At 35.6% G+C, this 18,715-nt stretch overlaps 1 protein-coding gene across 1 annotated transcript in view; it reads right to left on the reverse strand.

Annotated features, from left to right (window-relative positions):
• Nucleotides 1–1,068: 1,068 nt before the first annotated feature.
• The window catches only part of LOC126811660 (RYamide receptor), a 61,123-nt gene continuing 43,476 nt past the window's right edge, over nucleotides 1,069–18,715 (reverse strand). The window contains exons 2-3 of the mRNA XM_050537472.1: nucleotides 14,502–15,299; nucleotides 1,069–3,208 (exon numbers count right to left, since the gene is read on the reverse strand). Of these exons, the coding sequence (XP_050393429.1) occupies nucleotides 2,783–3,208; nucleotides 14,502–15,239 (1,164 nt within the window). The 5' untranslated portion in view covers nucleotides 15,240–15,299 and the 3' untranslated portion in view covers nucleotides 1,069–2,782. The remainder of the gene's footprint in view (nucleotides 3,209–14,501; nucleotides 15,300–18,715) is intronic.

Here is an 18,715-nt window from a genome sequence, read left to right on the forward strand (position 1 = left end):
GCCCAGTCGAAGCATGACATTAGGACGTTAAACCCCATTTCACTTCAATTCATGTCATTTTGAACTAGCATGATTAATATGTGAAATGAAACAGAGCCTCCCACGCAGACTGCCAGGAGGTTTGCGTGAGTAAAAGAAATTTTGACTCTATGAGTATTATTTACGACGGTTGTTGTTCTTCCTTCATGTCGTAAACATATATGTTGGATATAAATGATGTTGATCATGAAATACATTCGGGACACAACTTCGTCGAAGTCCATAAGGAAATTGTGATGTCCATCTAGATATATGTAATATATTTGTGATTAATACTAAATGTTAACAACGATGGAGGCAGAGTGTGTGTGTGTGTGTGTGAGAGAGAGAGAGAGAGGGGGGGGGGGGGCGGCAGAGGGAGAGAGCTGTTTAACGTTCATTCAACATAAACTATGTCATTTCGGGACTAACATGGATGATTCACTTGCACTTAAATAAATCGTTTCCGCGTAGTGGCATTTAATAGTGGAAGCAAAACCGTAGGACTTGGAGAAAACCCACGAGATTGGACAGGTGACTCTACTCCTGCACTCAGTGACAGAGATTATGATCTAAAGCGCACGTCTTAGACGATCCAGCCACCCAATTCCCACAGCAATCTACATGAAGATCTGACCGGTTGTAGTGGGAGGTCCCCTCAGCGGCCTTTGACCCTATGACGTCAGTCATTTGATAAACCAATCAGCATTGATGTTTCTAGTGGGATACCCGTAGTTCCGTGCACCACACACAAATAACTCGCAGCAACAGACCATTTCACTGACTAGTCTCTCATATCAACCAGAACGCGGGTTAAATAACAACTCTTCGAGATCCTAGTGTGATCAAGTCAAGAAAAACGAGATGTTGAACTATAAAAAACAAAACGAAATAGGATCTGTCTTTTAGTTAGACTGCCCCCACAGCTCATTTGAGAATAATGTAATACAGATATAGTTCTTTATTTTAAGACAATTAACATGAATAACAAATGAACACAATAAAATATAAATACACCATCGTTTATAACAATAACAGAAACACCATTTATATTGATACAAACAATCGATTAGTCCGATATTCCTCTCAAAATAAATAAATACAAATATAATTTTTTTTTTTAAATCGCGGTTCGTTCAAGATGCATTATGTAAGATTTAGATAAAAAAAAACAGCTGGTCTTTCTCGCCATGATAGTTGTAAGATATACAATGGGAAATGAATAGATTGAAAATTTCATTCAAATTATTTTATTCTGAACAAAGTTATGAATGTTTGAAATTTTGACAATAATAGGTTATCATCGATAGTTATTGCTACGCTATCTCGATTTTCTATTTTTTGGGGTTTTTTTTTGTTTGGCGCTGATAGTTTAATCCAATTAATATCCAAGCCCTTAGTTGTCCTAGAGACTTGATTATTGGCTTATCAGGTGAATACATGTTTTAATAATAATTTAAATATGATTTGAAACAAAAAAATAGAAAAAAATAAACAATAAAAATTACTTTAAATAAGCAAGCAGATTTAGCTCTTACATAACGCACTTTTAATAATATATATGTACCTATTCAAGAGCAAGTTAATTAGAATGTTAAAATAAGTTTTTATAAAATCTGTTTTCTTAAAGTCAAATATCATTCATTTTTTAGTAGTGTCAAAAGAATCACTATTGATCTTGATACCGAACAATCGATTGGTTCGATAAAAAGAAACATCAATTTTTCCTCTAAAAATAAATAAATAAAAATAGAAATTAAAAAAATCGTGATTCGTTAAAGATGCATTATGTAAGATTTAGATAAAGAACTGGTCGTTCTCGCTATGATAGTTTCCAAATAGACCATGAAAAATGAAGAGATTGAAAATTTCATTCAAATTACTTTATTCTGAGCAAAGTTATGAATGTTTAAAATTTTGACAAGAATTGCGTATCATCGATTGTCAGTGCTACGCTAGGTCTCGGCTTGCCATTTTTGGTTTGGCGCTCATAGTTTAATTCAATTAATATTCAAGCCCTCCGATGTTCTGAAAAGTTGATTATTCATGGGCTTATCGGGTGATTACATGTCCTAATAATAATAATTTAAATAAGATTTGATGCAAGCAGATTATTCTCTTATATAATGCACTCTTAATAATACATGTATATAAGTACCTATTCAAGTGCATGTTAATTAAAGTATCTAAAATAAGTTTCTATAATATCTGTTTTCTTAAAGACAAATATCATTCATTGTTTGAAGAATTTCAAAAGAACATTTGTAGCCAGAAAAAAAAACACATAAAGCAGATTTGGCTATTACTTTATGCATCATTATAGTGTGGATAATAACTTTCAATAAGTCAAATATCATTAGTGATTTTCTTTTTTGAAGAATTTTAAAAGAAAACAAAAAAAACCCATCGAACATCGATGAAATACGATTCGTTATTTCTCGATCGCATATGTCAGTCATTATACGATTGTGAAACTTTGTTATATAAAATAAGAATTGTCTGTGCGGGAAACTTCTGAACACTCGCCAACGATTCTGGTGGTCCATTTCTCAACTCTGTAAATTATACAACCATATGAGCTCACATAATATAACATCGTATGTAAAAATAAGCACTTTTATTAGATTTTCTAAACATCACGTTTAGTTCATGGGTTACTTTAACGTATTTAACCATATGTTTCTTTTCATTTCGATCTAGACAACACTAACCAATGTTTGGCCTTTACCATCTCAAGTAACTCAAGGCAATTTGTTTGCAAGAACTAAGTTTTAGATCTTTCACGGTCCGTCTGTCGTCCATTCAACGGACAACAATGGGAATTATTGGAAAACACAGTCCTTGTACAGAATTTGCTTTTGTACCCCGGCGAGGAAACAGTGGTCATATAAGTATCCTGGCGTTGCATTAACCGCTGAGGGTCGGCCTCATCTGGGGTTTTCATTAAACCAAAGCTTAAGCAACTTAATACTCGAAGAAATCCAAACCGGAACTTGGAGTTCATCCAACAATACACAAACGGATTGTACATGCAGTTACTCATAGCTAGCCAATGAAACACCATCCATACAATATTCATGTGGTTTTCGTCATAGATACCGGGGTTGACAGCACCGATGATAGTGATAATATGAAGTGGTAGCCAACACACTGCGTATATTATAACTACGATGATCATCATTTTTGTTATCTGAAAGATAAAAATATACAACATGTCTCATTACTAGTATCTATATAGAATCAGACATAAGAAGGGGGTGGGTTTGGGGGATAGAGGGTAGCCGGGTCCGACCACGAAGAGTCAAGGTCCGACCCCAGGCATCATATCTTTGCACGAAAATGGCCGAAGGTACAAAATGTAGAAGAATAGTTCTATCAAGACCATACAATAATAAAAAGTAAAGCAAAACAACACCAGATTAGAGCAATAGTAATCACTTGTTTTGCTGAAAATCTTTTTAGACCAGTGCTTGGTGAAAATAATGGGAAACAAAACCCATGATAAATGGACTTTCGGTTGGTATCAAATATGTCACATAATAAGGACATTGGTAAAAAAAAAATACATAGTAACACCCTCAATCTTACAAGCGCAAGAAACCGAACCAAACTGAGTTGATTTAAACTGAGCTAATTAATAACTTTAGGTTTTCCGCTAAATATAGAAAATGACGTTAAAATTCCATACGTAATACCTCGAACCTCAAACGCAAGAAACCTAACTAAGCTAACTTGTTATAAATTGTTATAATTAAACAATAAACACATATGGACAATAACGGTAAAAATAGATACGTAAAACCTCACACATAAGTAATCGAACTAAACTGAGTTAATTTAAATCGGTGTAATTAAATAATAATTTAATGTTTCCAGCTAAATATAGAAAATAACTGTAATGATAATAATATTTGCACATACAATTAGTTTGTGTGTAGGAACTGCTGTTAAATCAGACGTAAATTGCAATACGATCATTAGCTGCTAAATACAAAATAAAACAGCATGTGGCTTCAAATTAGACGTCTTGGATAAATTGCCGATGAGAAATGGTGTGGAGATTGAGAAAACTAATTCAATCTGTTAAGTCTCTCCACCTGCATACCTAATAATCATAGTACTAATACATGTTGAGTGTAACCCGGACTCACCAGGGAATTTTGATAGCGATTTGATGGATTATTACTGAACAATTTCTTCATTATACACATATCTAATAGAGATAAACACGATCGTCCAGCACCATTCCTCCTCTAATAGACTGGAGACGTAACATTGATTGGTCTGATCCTAGAGATCCTTCTCAACATCATTTAACCATTAATTCCAGCTATTATTACTTATGTCCTATTAAGTCATAGAAGATTTTGAAGTTGTACAGATTAAACCGACCCGCCATGCTCTTTTTGAAGATTTGTCTTTAAAAATGTCTGGAACAGTCCAACACATTATTATTGGTAAACCTATTATTACTTAAAAGTCATAGAAGGTTTTTGAGTTGTACAGATTAAACCGACCTACCATGCTCTTCTCGGAGATTGCCTTTAGAAATGTCTGGACCGGTCCAACACGTTATTATTGATAAACCTGACTGTTATCGCCGACTAGACTTTACAAGTTAAAAGCACGTCGTTATGTTTGATTTATAAATAATAGGAATCTACTCTTTGAAATCTTGTCATGGGAAAGGTGCCAATCATTCTTGTAGATATTTGTAGTAGTGTGTAGTTACAGTCAGAAATTACGGGGGTCCATATAGAAAATATAAGAAATTTCTCGAGAGTCATCTAAGTAGAATTCATTCTTGGCTAAAGGAGAGAGAGAGAGAGGGAGAGAGAGAGATTGGGTTTAACGTTCACTCGACACAAACTACATGTATGTAATTTCGGGACTAGCGCATGGTACAATTTTATTTCAAAAATTCGCTTTCGCTTAGAGTTTATTTGCAATGGCAACACGCTGAACAGGCGAACCCATTCCCTGCCATGTACATGCTTGTGATCAAAACTCATTGACAGACCATATAGTCTAATGCGCACGTATCAGACCACTCAATCACCCACCCGCCTATTTATTCCTGGATTAGGGAAAAATAAACTCCCCGTTGTCATGCCTTCACGAACAAGACACAGACACAAGCGAAGCAACAAAACAACAATATCACATTCTAATCTCTTTTTTCAAAACTTTAAATACTTATTAAACTGGAAGTGATCGATCGAGTTCGTCGAAGGCATGTTTATTACTGTCTATAAGAGTTACCTCTACGTAACTTCAATCATATTGTTATGAATTAAACTGAAACTAAGCACGAGATTTTAAAGTTATAATGATAATTTGTTATGAGCTTGCGACTAAGAGTATTATTCTAGTAACCATGGGGTATTCAAAATATCACAAGTTTATTGTTTTCCTGACAAAGTAAGATATTTACCCCCCCCCCCCCATGCGTCATTTAAACCCAATAAAATCACTTGCACACTACACTATTGTAAAAGATGAATTCCTAATGGAAATATCAGTGCAAGAAATGTTTCATTTCCGTTCAGTATTCAAAAACTTATGTGGAATTGAAATTTCATCGATGTATGCTGCTTGCTATGCAATAAGCCGGTCGCCATTTTGTTGTCCGCGAAAATGAATTGATGGGCCTTTTTAAATCCAATGGAATCCAAGTCGGGACATTACCTAGCGTTGGTAGTTTAATTTGTTTTTTAAATTAAATGTTAAATAATTATTATTATTATTATTATTATTGTTCGATTTATATAGCGCTTCATTACACGTGAAGTGTTTCTAAGCGCATATCACAAACATATACTTCAAACACACAGAAACAATCAAAATCAGGAGAACATAATTAAACACAGCTGCCTGTTAGGCGCTATTATTCAAAGGTTTATATCCAACAAATCAACCGGCTGATCTCAATATTGAACTCAGTCGAGGTATTACCTGATGAACACCTACACCAAGTAGAGTTCAAAAATAAAAACGAAGTTTAAAAGAATCAACTTCATTAACAAAAATTAAACAATCAAAAACTAAACAGATAAATCAAATTCAAACGAAACAAATAAAACAAAGAAAATGAAAAGAGCAGTTCGTTACCATTCTACATTAACAAAATAAAGGAAATCAACTTGTGAAAATTTTTTCAAAAAATAAGAGCAAAGTAACACTAATGTTAATAATTATCAAAAGGAACCAAGATCTTAATGATAAAAACATATATTTAAAGTTTCATCCAAATTGGATAAAAACTGTGGTCTCTAGAGGGTCCACAACCTTGATATACCATATCTATCTATTTCTTAATTAATTACAGGTATGTAAATTATTGTACCGGTAACCTAAATTTTATGAATATTGTTGTGATGTTATGACGATGTGCAATGCATATTGATATTGTGTTTACCTGTTTAAGATGAGTCAATAAAAATCTGTTCTTAAATATTTAGCACCCATGCCATTTAATTGGACGTACGGTATCCGAGACTTTGTTTAATATTATCATAGCAATCCAATAGTACATGTACCTATGCCTATTTAAAGATACATTCCTCAATCAAGTACATATTAATGTGGATTAAACCGTGTAGGAATCTGATATTTTAGCGAAAATGCTAATGGCGCATCGTTACTTTATCTAGTACTTGGATATCACAGTATAGTTTTTGGACAAATTAGATATTAAACTAGCATTTGAATTGTATTGAGAATTACATCGCAAGACACATTAGATATTCAAGTACTATTTAAAATCCAGTTTATCCATTAATCAAATTTGACCACGTGGACATTCAGCAAATCCTACGATCTATTAATGATACATTTTCTTAATTCTGTGACAAAAAAACAAAGAAACGAACATAATTTGGTTAAGTATTTTTGGAATGTAAATTTATTTCTAGCAAGAAGGATATTATTTTTAAATCATTTGTTTACATAGATCTTATAAAAGAAAAGATATACACCAAAACAATTCGTCGAATGGTTAACCGGAAATATAGTTCCAGCTTACATAATATGTCGTTATTTTACAAAACAGGAACCTTTACATTAATAAGCCATGCAAATAACCAGAAGTGTCCTCTGGTAAATCGGCGAAGGCTCATGTGAATGAAACTTGATTGCTGCATTTGTAAAATAAATTTCAAAATGTGATATTTATATAAATAAAATCAAAGATGCGTAGATGTTTGTTCGCCAATCAAGCTTCGTCGACGCGATCCAACCCCGTGAGGCGACCACTGTGGCACGCTTAGGACAGATTCCACAAGTCAAAACCTACATTTTCGGAAAGCCGCGAATAGTATTTGTTTAATAATGCACCAAACTAGCCGTTAACAGGCAGGCGAGACACATTCTATTGGACAATTTTCTAATTAATAAAATCGTGAGAACATATTTAATTGCTTCTTTGAGTTGCATTTAGTAATTCAACAATAGCATACTAAAAGTTATTTATGAAATAACAATTACTGGTTTAAAAACACGACGATCCATGTTAACAAATTTTTATTCCATAAATAGGTTTTAGTGCATATTTAATTGGTCTGTATTGCCATGCCAAAACAGATTTAGAGACTTATTTGTCGTAGTAACAGAAAACAAGCCAACAGTGAGACTGATGTCTCCCGCGGCAATCCAAAAATAAATACAGTGGACTCTGTCACATCCGACATCGTACGGGATCGTTACAATAATTCGGATCACACAGCGTTTCGGAATACCGAGCTTTCTCCCAAACCGGAAATACTGTAACTTCGAAAACCGGAAGTATTTTTATATTGTAGCTTCGAATCACCAGAATGTAGATGATACATATTAATTAATTAATTGCACATTTATATGTTTGAAAGGTGTCGATCAATCAAACTGATTATCTATACTTATAGTCAGGATGGAACTCAGTCAATGTTTTGAAGTACTTAATAATCATTCTCACTTAATAAGAACCGAACGTGTCGAGTCCCAAAGCATCTGCCAATCAAATTGCATATCGATGTTTAGCCTAAGCAGAAAGTGCTCATCTTCAAACTCCATCAAGGTATTCCCCTGATACGCACCGACACTAAGTTTGAACATTCTACCTCAGTTAGAAGGAGAGCTATTATTTTTTCCCCAAAAAGTGTGACGGACAAACAGACAGACCGACTGCTTTTAATAGTTCTCTGCTGGGGATAACGATCTAGTCAAACAGCTAATTATGTGGTGTTAATATGTCTTATAATGAGGTACAGTTTGTTTTATATCGAAGACGATTACACGAGGGTCTTCACCTTTTAATCCCGCCTTCATTAGCTCTGTACTCGTTTTCATTATCCGAGTCGGAACAGAACAGTAGAACGTTAAACCTCATTCAATTAAAAAATTGAAATTATCCCAGTCGGTACAGTAGATCGTTAAACCCAGAACGTTAAGCCCCATTTCAATTCAAGTCGGAGCAGAAAGTAAGACTTTAAACCCCATTATATTTAGTTTCTTTTAATATTTTCCACGTGTTCTATAAGTTTATGCTTATGACAATTATTGTTGCAAGTTAATTTAAAAAGGACATACAAAGAAATATATGTTATAGATATGCATATTCCACACACCATAACCAAACTTTAAATGGATTTCATAAAAAAGTCGAACAAGTTATGGATGATTAAAATATTTTCTAAAATGGACTTGCATATCACCGACAATGGCGTTGTTTGGCCAGTAGAGCGCAGATTATTACTTAAAGTGACCGACAAAGAACAATGTGTTATAGATACAAAATATACACTTCATAATTCAAAATTTAAATGATTTCTTAAAAAAAAATAAAATAAAATTTTGAGAAAAAGCGCTCGTATACAGTGTGATTTTATTTTGAAAGATTTTGATTCCATCATTAGCCCTGTGGTTTTGCATTGAAAGTTTCAGTTTCCATCATTAGGATCATTGATTCTTGGGGGCCACGGTGGCTCTGTGAGTAAAAAGTTAGATCGCTAACCTGGAGATCCTGTGTTCCAAGCCGGTGGTGGCGGAGACGTTCATCAGGATTTTTCAGCATGATTTCCCCTTGTCAGTGATACAGGACGCAGGGCCTGGCAAGGGACAACGTATAGTCGTCGTACCGATGGAACGAAAACCCGAGGTCCCGTGTACATATTGACATGCACGTAACCGAACCCTGGGCAGTTGCAATTCGATATGAGAGTAGGCCATAGTGCCGCTGCCCAGGCAAAATTTCCCCCATAGCACATTACATGGCGTATACCAGTCTTCATTAGCCCAGTGGGTGCAGAAGAGTAGACCGTTAAACCCTATTTTATTTCATTTCCATTGATTTTGAAATTTATTATAAATATAGTTCAATGGCAAGCAAACCCCGTAAAAAGAAAACTATATTACGCAATCGTTCTGATTTTGGAACCGGTTTTTACTTTTCTGTTAGATGTTTTACCTCACGAATATGTGTACAACTGAGATTTGATTCCTTTCCAAATATTAGTTTTAAGAGAAATATAATTCTCAGTTACGTGACTAAATATAAATAAATCTTATTTCATATAGACCACTGATCAATCATGTATGTTTTATAACGGAACTCAGAACTGCCTTTTTCCCCCAAAAAAAATTCTAATGAGATTAAAATTATCACAAACGACTGCAAGATCGATGTAAAGTTTATTATTCTCCAGGTAATTTTTTATATTAACCTTTCACGTTATCATAATCCTACTTTTCACAACTAATTGCAATCCGTTATTTAGAAACGCTTTGGCGCCCGTCTCCGCAATCACAATGGCGTGAACGGTATTATCAGAAGGCACCATTATAATGCTATACTTGTGTAAAAGGTCTTTCATCATGCCATACCATCTAAACCTTTTCATTTTCTAACGACTTAAAAGTGGTCGTATTAAATAAGGCAATTTCCCCCTTATGTCCTGCAATGATGCTTCATTGATTTCTATTTCAAAGTCACTTGGAAGCAGTTATTGAGCTCTTTAAAGAGTCGAGACAAATGGGTTGCTAAATACACAATCAGACATGAATCTGGGTTACCATGTTAAGTGCGCTCAGCTTTTAAAGAGTTGCAATTATCGACGAATATGAGCACACAAAGATGGTGTTCCACTCTTAACAGTCTACGCGAAATTTTAAAGATCTTTTCAAGAAGACTACCTTTGTGAAGTTGTTAATAACAAAGTTATGTATGGTATATTATAAAATGACTTTAAAATAGATCAAATAGGTATATATTTTACTTAATTAAGATCAAGGCGTGCTTCCACGTGTTCAGTCTGATTCAACCAACGAAGATTATGTGATACGTAAAGACTGAAGACGACTATATGCGGGTACGTATGTAGTTGGATTTCTGTGCTTGGCTAGATGGACTATCTCTGCCTTGTCTCGAACATACATATGTATACGTAACGGTTAAATCCTTTAGGACATCTATAATTTGATTATGGCAGGACCATGTATTTCAATGAAAATGTGAAATATTCAAAGTAAAGTTATATCTTTAGAAATATATATATAATTTAGGGAGAGGGGTTTTATATAGGCAGAGTCTGTTAAACAATCCCATTCAGACATCCTGAATAAAAATATTGCTTAAAAACAAATCTTTAAAATATTGCTCGTCTATACAACATGCAGATCTAATCTTACATCGTGATCACGAGTTTTAAAGTATAGATGTGGAACACCCGAAAAATATCTTCACAAATCTCGTTTGAAATTGCTGATTTGAGAAGTTCGAAGGTCTACTTCATAGTCTAACCTTCCCTTTCAAGAACGTTGCCCTGTACCATGGGTAAGGCGTTGGCTCGCTAGCCTGGAGTTCATTGGTTTGACCCCTGCATTGGCCGAGAAAGTTCACCAGGATTTTCCGACGTGGTTTCCCCTTGTCAGTTGTGCAGGACGGAAGGCTGAAGGCATGACAAGGACAGCTGTCTATTCGTTCGGATGGTACGAAAACCGAGGTCCCGTCTATGTATTGGCGTGCACGTAAAATATCCCTTTGGCCTATAAGAGTAGGCCATAGTGCGTATTCCAATCTTCATTAGCCCAGTCGGAGCCGAAGAGTAGGGCGGGCGTTTAACCCTATTTCCATTAATTTTGAAATTTATTATAAATAGCGTATATATATAATTTAATGGTTAATAAATCCCATAGAAAGAAAACTATATTACTTAATCTTTCTCATTTTGGAACCGGTTTTTGCTTTTCTATGAGATGTTTTAACTCACGAATATGTGTACATCTGAGATTTGATTCATTTCCAAATATTAGTTTTATAGGCTTTCGTTTGGGTGTTAGCATCTCTTTTACCTTTAGCTTAGTGATTAACATGCAATCAACGGATCTAAATCTGTAAGAATTGTACTCTACAAGACGATTCTCCCAATGGGAGTCGATAATCTTAACTTAAAGTCTGAGAATATTTTTTGAATTCGGGACCTGAACTTCACAATGTTAACTAACAGAAGATTTTGCTTGAAGAAGAATTAATTTAACCAATCGCATACACAGAACAGACAGCTGAGTAGTTAAATATCAAGTCGTGTTTGCCGACCCATATTAGAACTGGAATCCAATAAAGAGAAATATGAATTAACATAGATATAAAAATCGAGGGGGTATTTTCAAACAAATGCAACGTTAGCATGTTAATAAACCAAAAAAATGTTATTCCACAACTGGTTTGTTAGTGTGTTATTATTTAGTTAACTAAACGTCACCCAAAGAAGTACGGTGATAGTTTATTAAACCATTTATCGCAAACGTGAAACATGAACAAATTGCAATATATGTGTGATCAATTTAAAATTAGTAGTTTTTCCCCAAACCCTTTCCATCTTCAAGTGACATCTAGCACACGGGCTTGCTTTTATATCGCTATCTATTGTTAAAATCTTCATCAAAATATCCGATACTGTACAAATAATATCGAGATCTTTTAAGTGACACCTCGTATTGATTCATTCAATATAAGAATCGCTAGCACCCTGTTTTCTCATTTTAATACAACCCAGTTACGGTGACTCATCGCTCCTGTCACATTCCATCAATTTACAACGTAGCAAACTCGGTCTAAATTGTGTTTCATTTAGTTGTATACTTAATCTACAAGACAATATAGAACATCTAAACTACTTTTACTATATTACAGAGAGAGAGAGAGAGAGAGAGAGAGAGAGAGATTTGAGCAGAAAACCCTGCTCCTTGTCACATACAAACGGGGAATCTAAACCACGCCAGTTGACTCAAGAACAGACCCTCTGATCTAACGCACACACTTACCCTTCCTCTTTCCCCCTACTATATTAAATGGGGTTTAACTTCCTACTGTTCTGGTCCGACTGGGCTAATGAAGAGGGGCTTACACTATGCAGTGTGCTATAAGGGACATTTTGCGTGGAAAGAGACGCTACAGCATACTCTTATTTCAAAATTCAACGCCAATTGTACACGGAACCTGGGTTTTTCGCTCCATCCGAACGACTATCTGCTGTGCCTTCGCAGGCCCTCCGTTCATCCCGATGAACTTTCTCTGCCAACACAGAGATCGAACACGTGACCTCCAGGTTAGTGAACCAACGTCTTACTCATTGAGCCACCGTGACCCCCTTACTACACTAAAAGAAGCCTATAATGTTAACCTAAAATACACATTAGGGTACGTAATCGTCATCAAGGCTAAAAATTCTGATAATTTTCCCACAATTTCGAATTGACGATATATCTAACCAAATTTTATGATCATGAAATGAATTTGTTTTCGATAAAGGACAGCATACTTGATAGACAGACCAAATCTTACAAGAAGGGTACTGGATACCCCAAAACAACAAGCATGGAGCGCCCACAGGATTAAAATGTAGGGTTGCCACTATCTGACAGCGCTTCATATGCGTTGATCTAATGGCTAACGGTTGTGAGAACACTGAGAGAATAAAACGTCCGACTGTGGACACGTTGATTAAACGGCGGAAAAAGTAGCTGGCAGAGTATAATCCAAGAATTTAGTTCGATATTTATGGTATATGGACTGCGACTAACGACAAATGCAGCCTGTAAATGAATTATTTCTCAATCAAGTCACGTGAAAAAACAATGAGGCTTAAATAAATTCTTGCAGCATGGGATAGTTGTTCTGTGCGCTTAAAAAGTTTTAACGTCTGATATAAAAAATGATTTGAATATGTGTTTACTACAAATATATCATCAAATCGCAGTTTTACGCGGGAAGGCATCTTTAATGTTAAAACTTGAAAATACCATTTCGGGTATATAATCTCCAATGAGCTAGCTTATATTGCAGACTGTTTTTGCACAATAATGACGTCGCGATATATACTACCCGCATTTTACTGTAGGATATCCATTTAAAGGACAATATTGGTGTCAGTCATTATCACATATTTTAACAAAGAGATCATTGCTACGATAGATGCGTAATGAAGATTTCAAGAAACGGGAGTGGCGAAAGCAAAAGGAAAACACGACTTATCCTTGTTCATAACTGACTGAAGTGACGAGTGATAACAGTTACACGGGCAAATTTCTGCTCACTAATAAATCCTACGAAGAGTAAAAGTTATGTGAGACTGTGAAGGGATATCTGACAATTCAAATAAGTAATTGAATGTCACTAGAAAACAAGAAAACTAGAAATGGTCCGTACATTCCCTTGGTTTGTTTTCATCCTATACTTAATGTTCGGACTTTTTATATTTTTTTTCCTTTTCTCTTATCTAGTGACAGTCAATTATTATTTTTTTTTTTTTTGAATTGTCAGATATCCTCTCACGGTCTCATATAACAACTTTTGGTCTTCGGAGGAATTATGTGTGAGCAGAAATTCGCCTGTGTGTCTGTTATCAATCGTCACTTCAGTCAGTTGTATAGAAGGATAACTCGTGTTTTATTTTCGCTTTCGTAACTCCCGTTTCTTGAAATCTTCATTACGCATATATCGTAGCAATGATCTCTGTGTTAAAATTACATCTGGCACGTGTATAAACAGCTCTATTACATATGTGATAATGACTGACACCAGTATTGTCCTTTAATTATGAATCACGTTTTGCTGATAAAGGATGGAACCACAGGAGATGGAGTGTGTTGGGCATTTGATTTCTAAAACATGCGTACATGCCTATTCTTTCTTAGCCATTAATATTTTATACTTAGCCAAAGGCAGGACCTAGGGCACATATCCGTTTATTAAGGAATGTGTAAAGTCTTCATCCAGGGAAAACATGACTATTTCCATATCAATACAGCAAAGAAATTGAATATCGATAAATGAACGCAGCTTTAGCATGTGCCAAATTTAATGAATGGTTTCATCATCCATGCCAGACACTCCTGTTCCGTTTGGTGCGTGATAAAGCCTCGTATTGGAAAGCGCGGTAGGATAGTATTCAATGGATACTCTCGGAAGTCCTCAGGAGATTAGTGTAAACAACTTGCCGATAACTTACCTTTCGTTTGGATTCCGCCATTATTCTATCACGCGTGGACACGGCTTCTCCCGGGGGCTTCTTTATACACATAACAAATATAATACGTCCATATGTAAAAGCCAAAACTACAAGAGGAATAAAATACTGTAACAATAATATACATATACTGTAAGTATATCGGATAGTTCCATTCGTCCATATTTCCTCACAGAATTCGGGAGCCGTCGGGTAATCCACATATTTATGAGCTTTGGAATAAAGTGCTGTAGGCAGAGGTATGCAGAATGCTAAAAACCACACAAAGGCAATGATAATGCCCGCTTGTCTCTTCGTTAATTTTTGTCTCAGGGGATAAATAATGGCAACATATCTATCGATACTGATTGCCACTAGTATAAAACAACTCAACAATACCACCACGGTCTGTAAGAATGTAACAACGGGACACAGGAAATCTCCAAAGGGCCAGTAGTTAAGAACCAAGTTGGCCACAAAAGTAAACGGTATGCAAAAAATCGCCATTAAAATGTCACTGATGGCTAAACTGATTATGAAGAAGTTAATGACTGTTCTCATTCTTCGAACCCGTAATATTGTATAACAAACTATAAGATTTCCTCCCACAGCTAAAACGATGATCAGGGTATACATAGTTATAATTATGGCTTGAAGATATGCTGGAACTTCTAGTGGAGCATAGCCTGGGGGAGGACCAGCTGAAGAATTCAAAAACCAAGGAGTTGTGTTCGGCTCCATGTTGTAAACTAGCTATTTCTAAACCAACTGTTGGATTTAATTACCAATTTCCATATTTGTCTGAAAATAAAAAAAAGTATATGGTTACAGGGGTTGAAAATTAATATATTTTTATATGTTTATCACACACATATATATATATATATATGACTTAAATTCAATTGTATTCTGTATTCATAAAATCATCCGTTAATGTATTATTTCTTTCCGATCTTCTAACCTGCTTTTAAAACGGGGAAAATGAGCTAGACTTAAATAACTCTAATGTTCAAATGTTTATAACACACACATAATAATATATTATAATGCACTTAAAGAACTCAAACATTTTGAAAATTCATTTTGAAATCTGTATCAAAGATATTTATAACGGATCTATATTTACAAACTATTCTAGGCGAATACGACTCGTACCTAACTCACCCCTAATCATATATTTATGGAAGTGCTATAAATACAACGATAGTATTAGGGTAATATATCAACCTAATGTGATCGTTGTTTAAAATGGAAAAGACATTTTTTTTCTATTTAATGTTGCTATTCTTAAGCTTTTTTAAACATTCCATTCCCCGTTCGACTTGTACTACGGCGACATGAAATATGTTGACAAAGCTGCAGAATGGCAATATCGTAACGCAAACATGTGCATTTAAAACGAAATGACAACATAGCAACGATCATAATATGTTGGCATTTCTTACCATATTAGTATCGCAGTTCTATCCCGATATTGACCCTTATACGCTTCCATGGAAATAAGGAATGAAATAAGGATTAGCGTCATTCTGTTCTCTATCGACTGAGCCAATAAAAAGGGGAATACGCCAAGACAGCGGCACTACGGACTACTCATATATCGAATTCCAAAAGTTATTTTACTTGACGCCAATCCGTACATTGAACATCTGTTTTTCGTCCAATCCGAACAACTAGACAGGTTGTATTCTATTTGTTACTTGATGAGAACAAATTATTCCCTATCGTTGTTATAGCTGTTTTATACACCAGAATTGTAATGTTCTATATCGTCATAGTTTTTGTCTATGTATAGAATTTCTTGTAAACATACTACAGATATGATTTTCTAAGATGTATTTTTTTAAAAATATCGTATCAATTTTTCACAGAGTTTATGCCCTTGTTATGTAAACCCTGATACTTTTTAAAGATGTTTTCACATCCCATGTCTCGCATCAACGATTCACAGAGTTACTGTCCTCATAAAAACGCGAGGGTTATGTATAGGGGTTTTCAAAAAAATATCCCGGAAATCTAAAACCATACACCAGAACATCCAACCGTACCTCGACCTAGTCACTAATTTACCAGAAATTAAACAATATCTCCTGATATCTTCAACCATGAATCCGGAAACCCAACTTTACCTCAACTTAGAAACTATATTATCGCTCCGTCCCCCACCATAAAAAAAGCCAAAAAATCTATATCTCCGGAAATCTGCATAAACAGACGAAGTTAATAAACATTCGAAGTAGGTCATTTCGGGACTAACATGGTTAACTTTTATTTCAATAATTCGCTTGCGCGTAGATGTCTTCGGCAGTGAGAGGAAACCGAAGGACCCAGAGAAAACCCATGCGGTTGGACGGGCGACCCTACTCCTTGTCCCGTACAACCGGGGAATCGAAACCACGTCAGTTGGCTCAATGACAGACCTTATGGCACAACGCGCACGCGCTAACCACTCGGCCATCCAATGATCCAACCCTCCGACTATTTAAGAATACCGCGTTTTAACAATGTAGTTATCATGTGACAAGAATCATTAATTAGTATCGTTAGTAGGTTTGTGACAGTAGCGGGAACAATCCTATAGTCATCTGTCAGTCATATAGTGACTTATAGTTAACTCTCCACGTCTCGTATGATGGGTTAGAGGAGGCACTGGTTAATCCCCCAATGACCAAGTTGTCTCTATGCATATCTGTCCACGGGATTTACGGCTAAAGTTCGAATATGTTGACATACTAAATAGAACTAGACTGCAATATATTGGAAAATAAACTTTAAATTATCCAACCGATTGTAACCTTGTTCCATTAGAGTCAAACATCCTTCAATGAGCACGTTGTCCAGTAGAAGCTATGCATATCTCACCACACGAGGTTTACGGTTAATATGTCGAATATACTGACATACTAAATGTTACTAGGCTGCAGTCGATTTAATAATAAACTAACTTTATTCACTCAAACAGATTGCATTAGAGTAAAACATTTGAGCAATTACAACGGAATACCTCTTTAATCAAGGGTTCCATATTAATGAAGGTTATATGATGTTTACTGGGAAAATAACAGACCAAAACCACTCCTAGAAAAAACTATTTGTGTATTTTCCAGTTTACATAATTAATTTATCAACACAGACACACGCCCACACACAAATTAGACGCACTGCCTAAAGAGGTGTTGTTTTGATTATGTATATTAATTTTGTGTGAAATATAAGTTTTACGTCCGATTCTACCTAGGTGATATAGCAAATAAGATGTTTTTTATACTGACATGTTTCTATCATAGCATTCGACGTTTAAACGCCATAGGAGAGAGAGAGAGATGGGATTTAACGTCGACTTACACAAACTAGGTCATTTCGGGACTAACACATGGTTCAATTGTATTTGAATAATTCGCTTGCGCGTAGGGGTCTTTAGTAGTGGAAGGAAACCGGAGGGCCCGGAGAAAACCCACGAAGTTGAACAGGCGACCCTACTCCTTGTCAGGTACAACCGGGGAATCGATATGCTCATTAAAGTAGTAAAATGTCATTAAATTATACAGTTATTACATGTATCAAAGAGCCAGCTGTTCTCGTTAATTAAATGGTTCCACTGATGTTTTGAGTGTACATTGTATCTGTCGGACTGTATCAGTATTGTGGGAATCGCGGTAGCTAAGTGAGTAAGACGCGGGCTCGCTAGCCCGGAGGTCGCGGGATTTTCATGCGTGGTTTCCCCTTGAAGTGATGCAGAACGGAGGGTCTGACAAGGGCAGCTGTCTAGTCGTTCGGATGGGACGAAAATCCGAGGTCATGTGTACACAGTGGCGTACACGTAACAGATCTCTTGACAGTTGGAATTTGATAAAGGAGTACGCCGTAGCGCCACTGTCCGGGCAAAATTTCTCTCATAGCACACTACATGGCGTATGTCCTTCTTCATTAGCTCAGTCGAGGCAGAAGGGGAAGTTCGTTGAACCCCATTTCAATTCATTTCATTTTTCTATCAGTATTGTGCATGAAAACGACAAGAGAATCATTGTAGAAACGTAACTCCGATTAAATACAGTAATTGTTTTACACAGAACTGCTGTCTTTATTTTAGCGATTCAATTACTTTATTTCATTTAAATGTAATCCAAATGATATAATATCCATAATACATTACAAAACCCAGTGGTAGGCCTCTGTCCAGATTATAAGTTACATGACTGGCTTCACATATGTCTGAT

Source organism: Patella vulgata, chromosome 2 (assembly GCF_932274485.2).
Source record: "Patella vulgata chromosome 2, xgPatVulg1.2, whole genome shotgun sequence".
In the NCBI taxonomy this organism is placed as follows: domain Eukaryota; kingdom Metazoa; phylum Mollusca; class Gastropoda; family Patellidae; genus Patella; species Patella vulgata.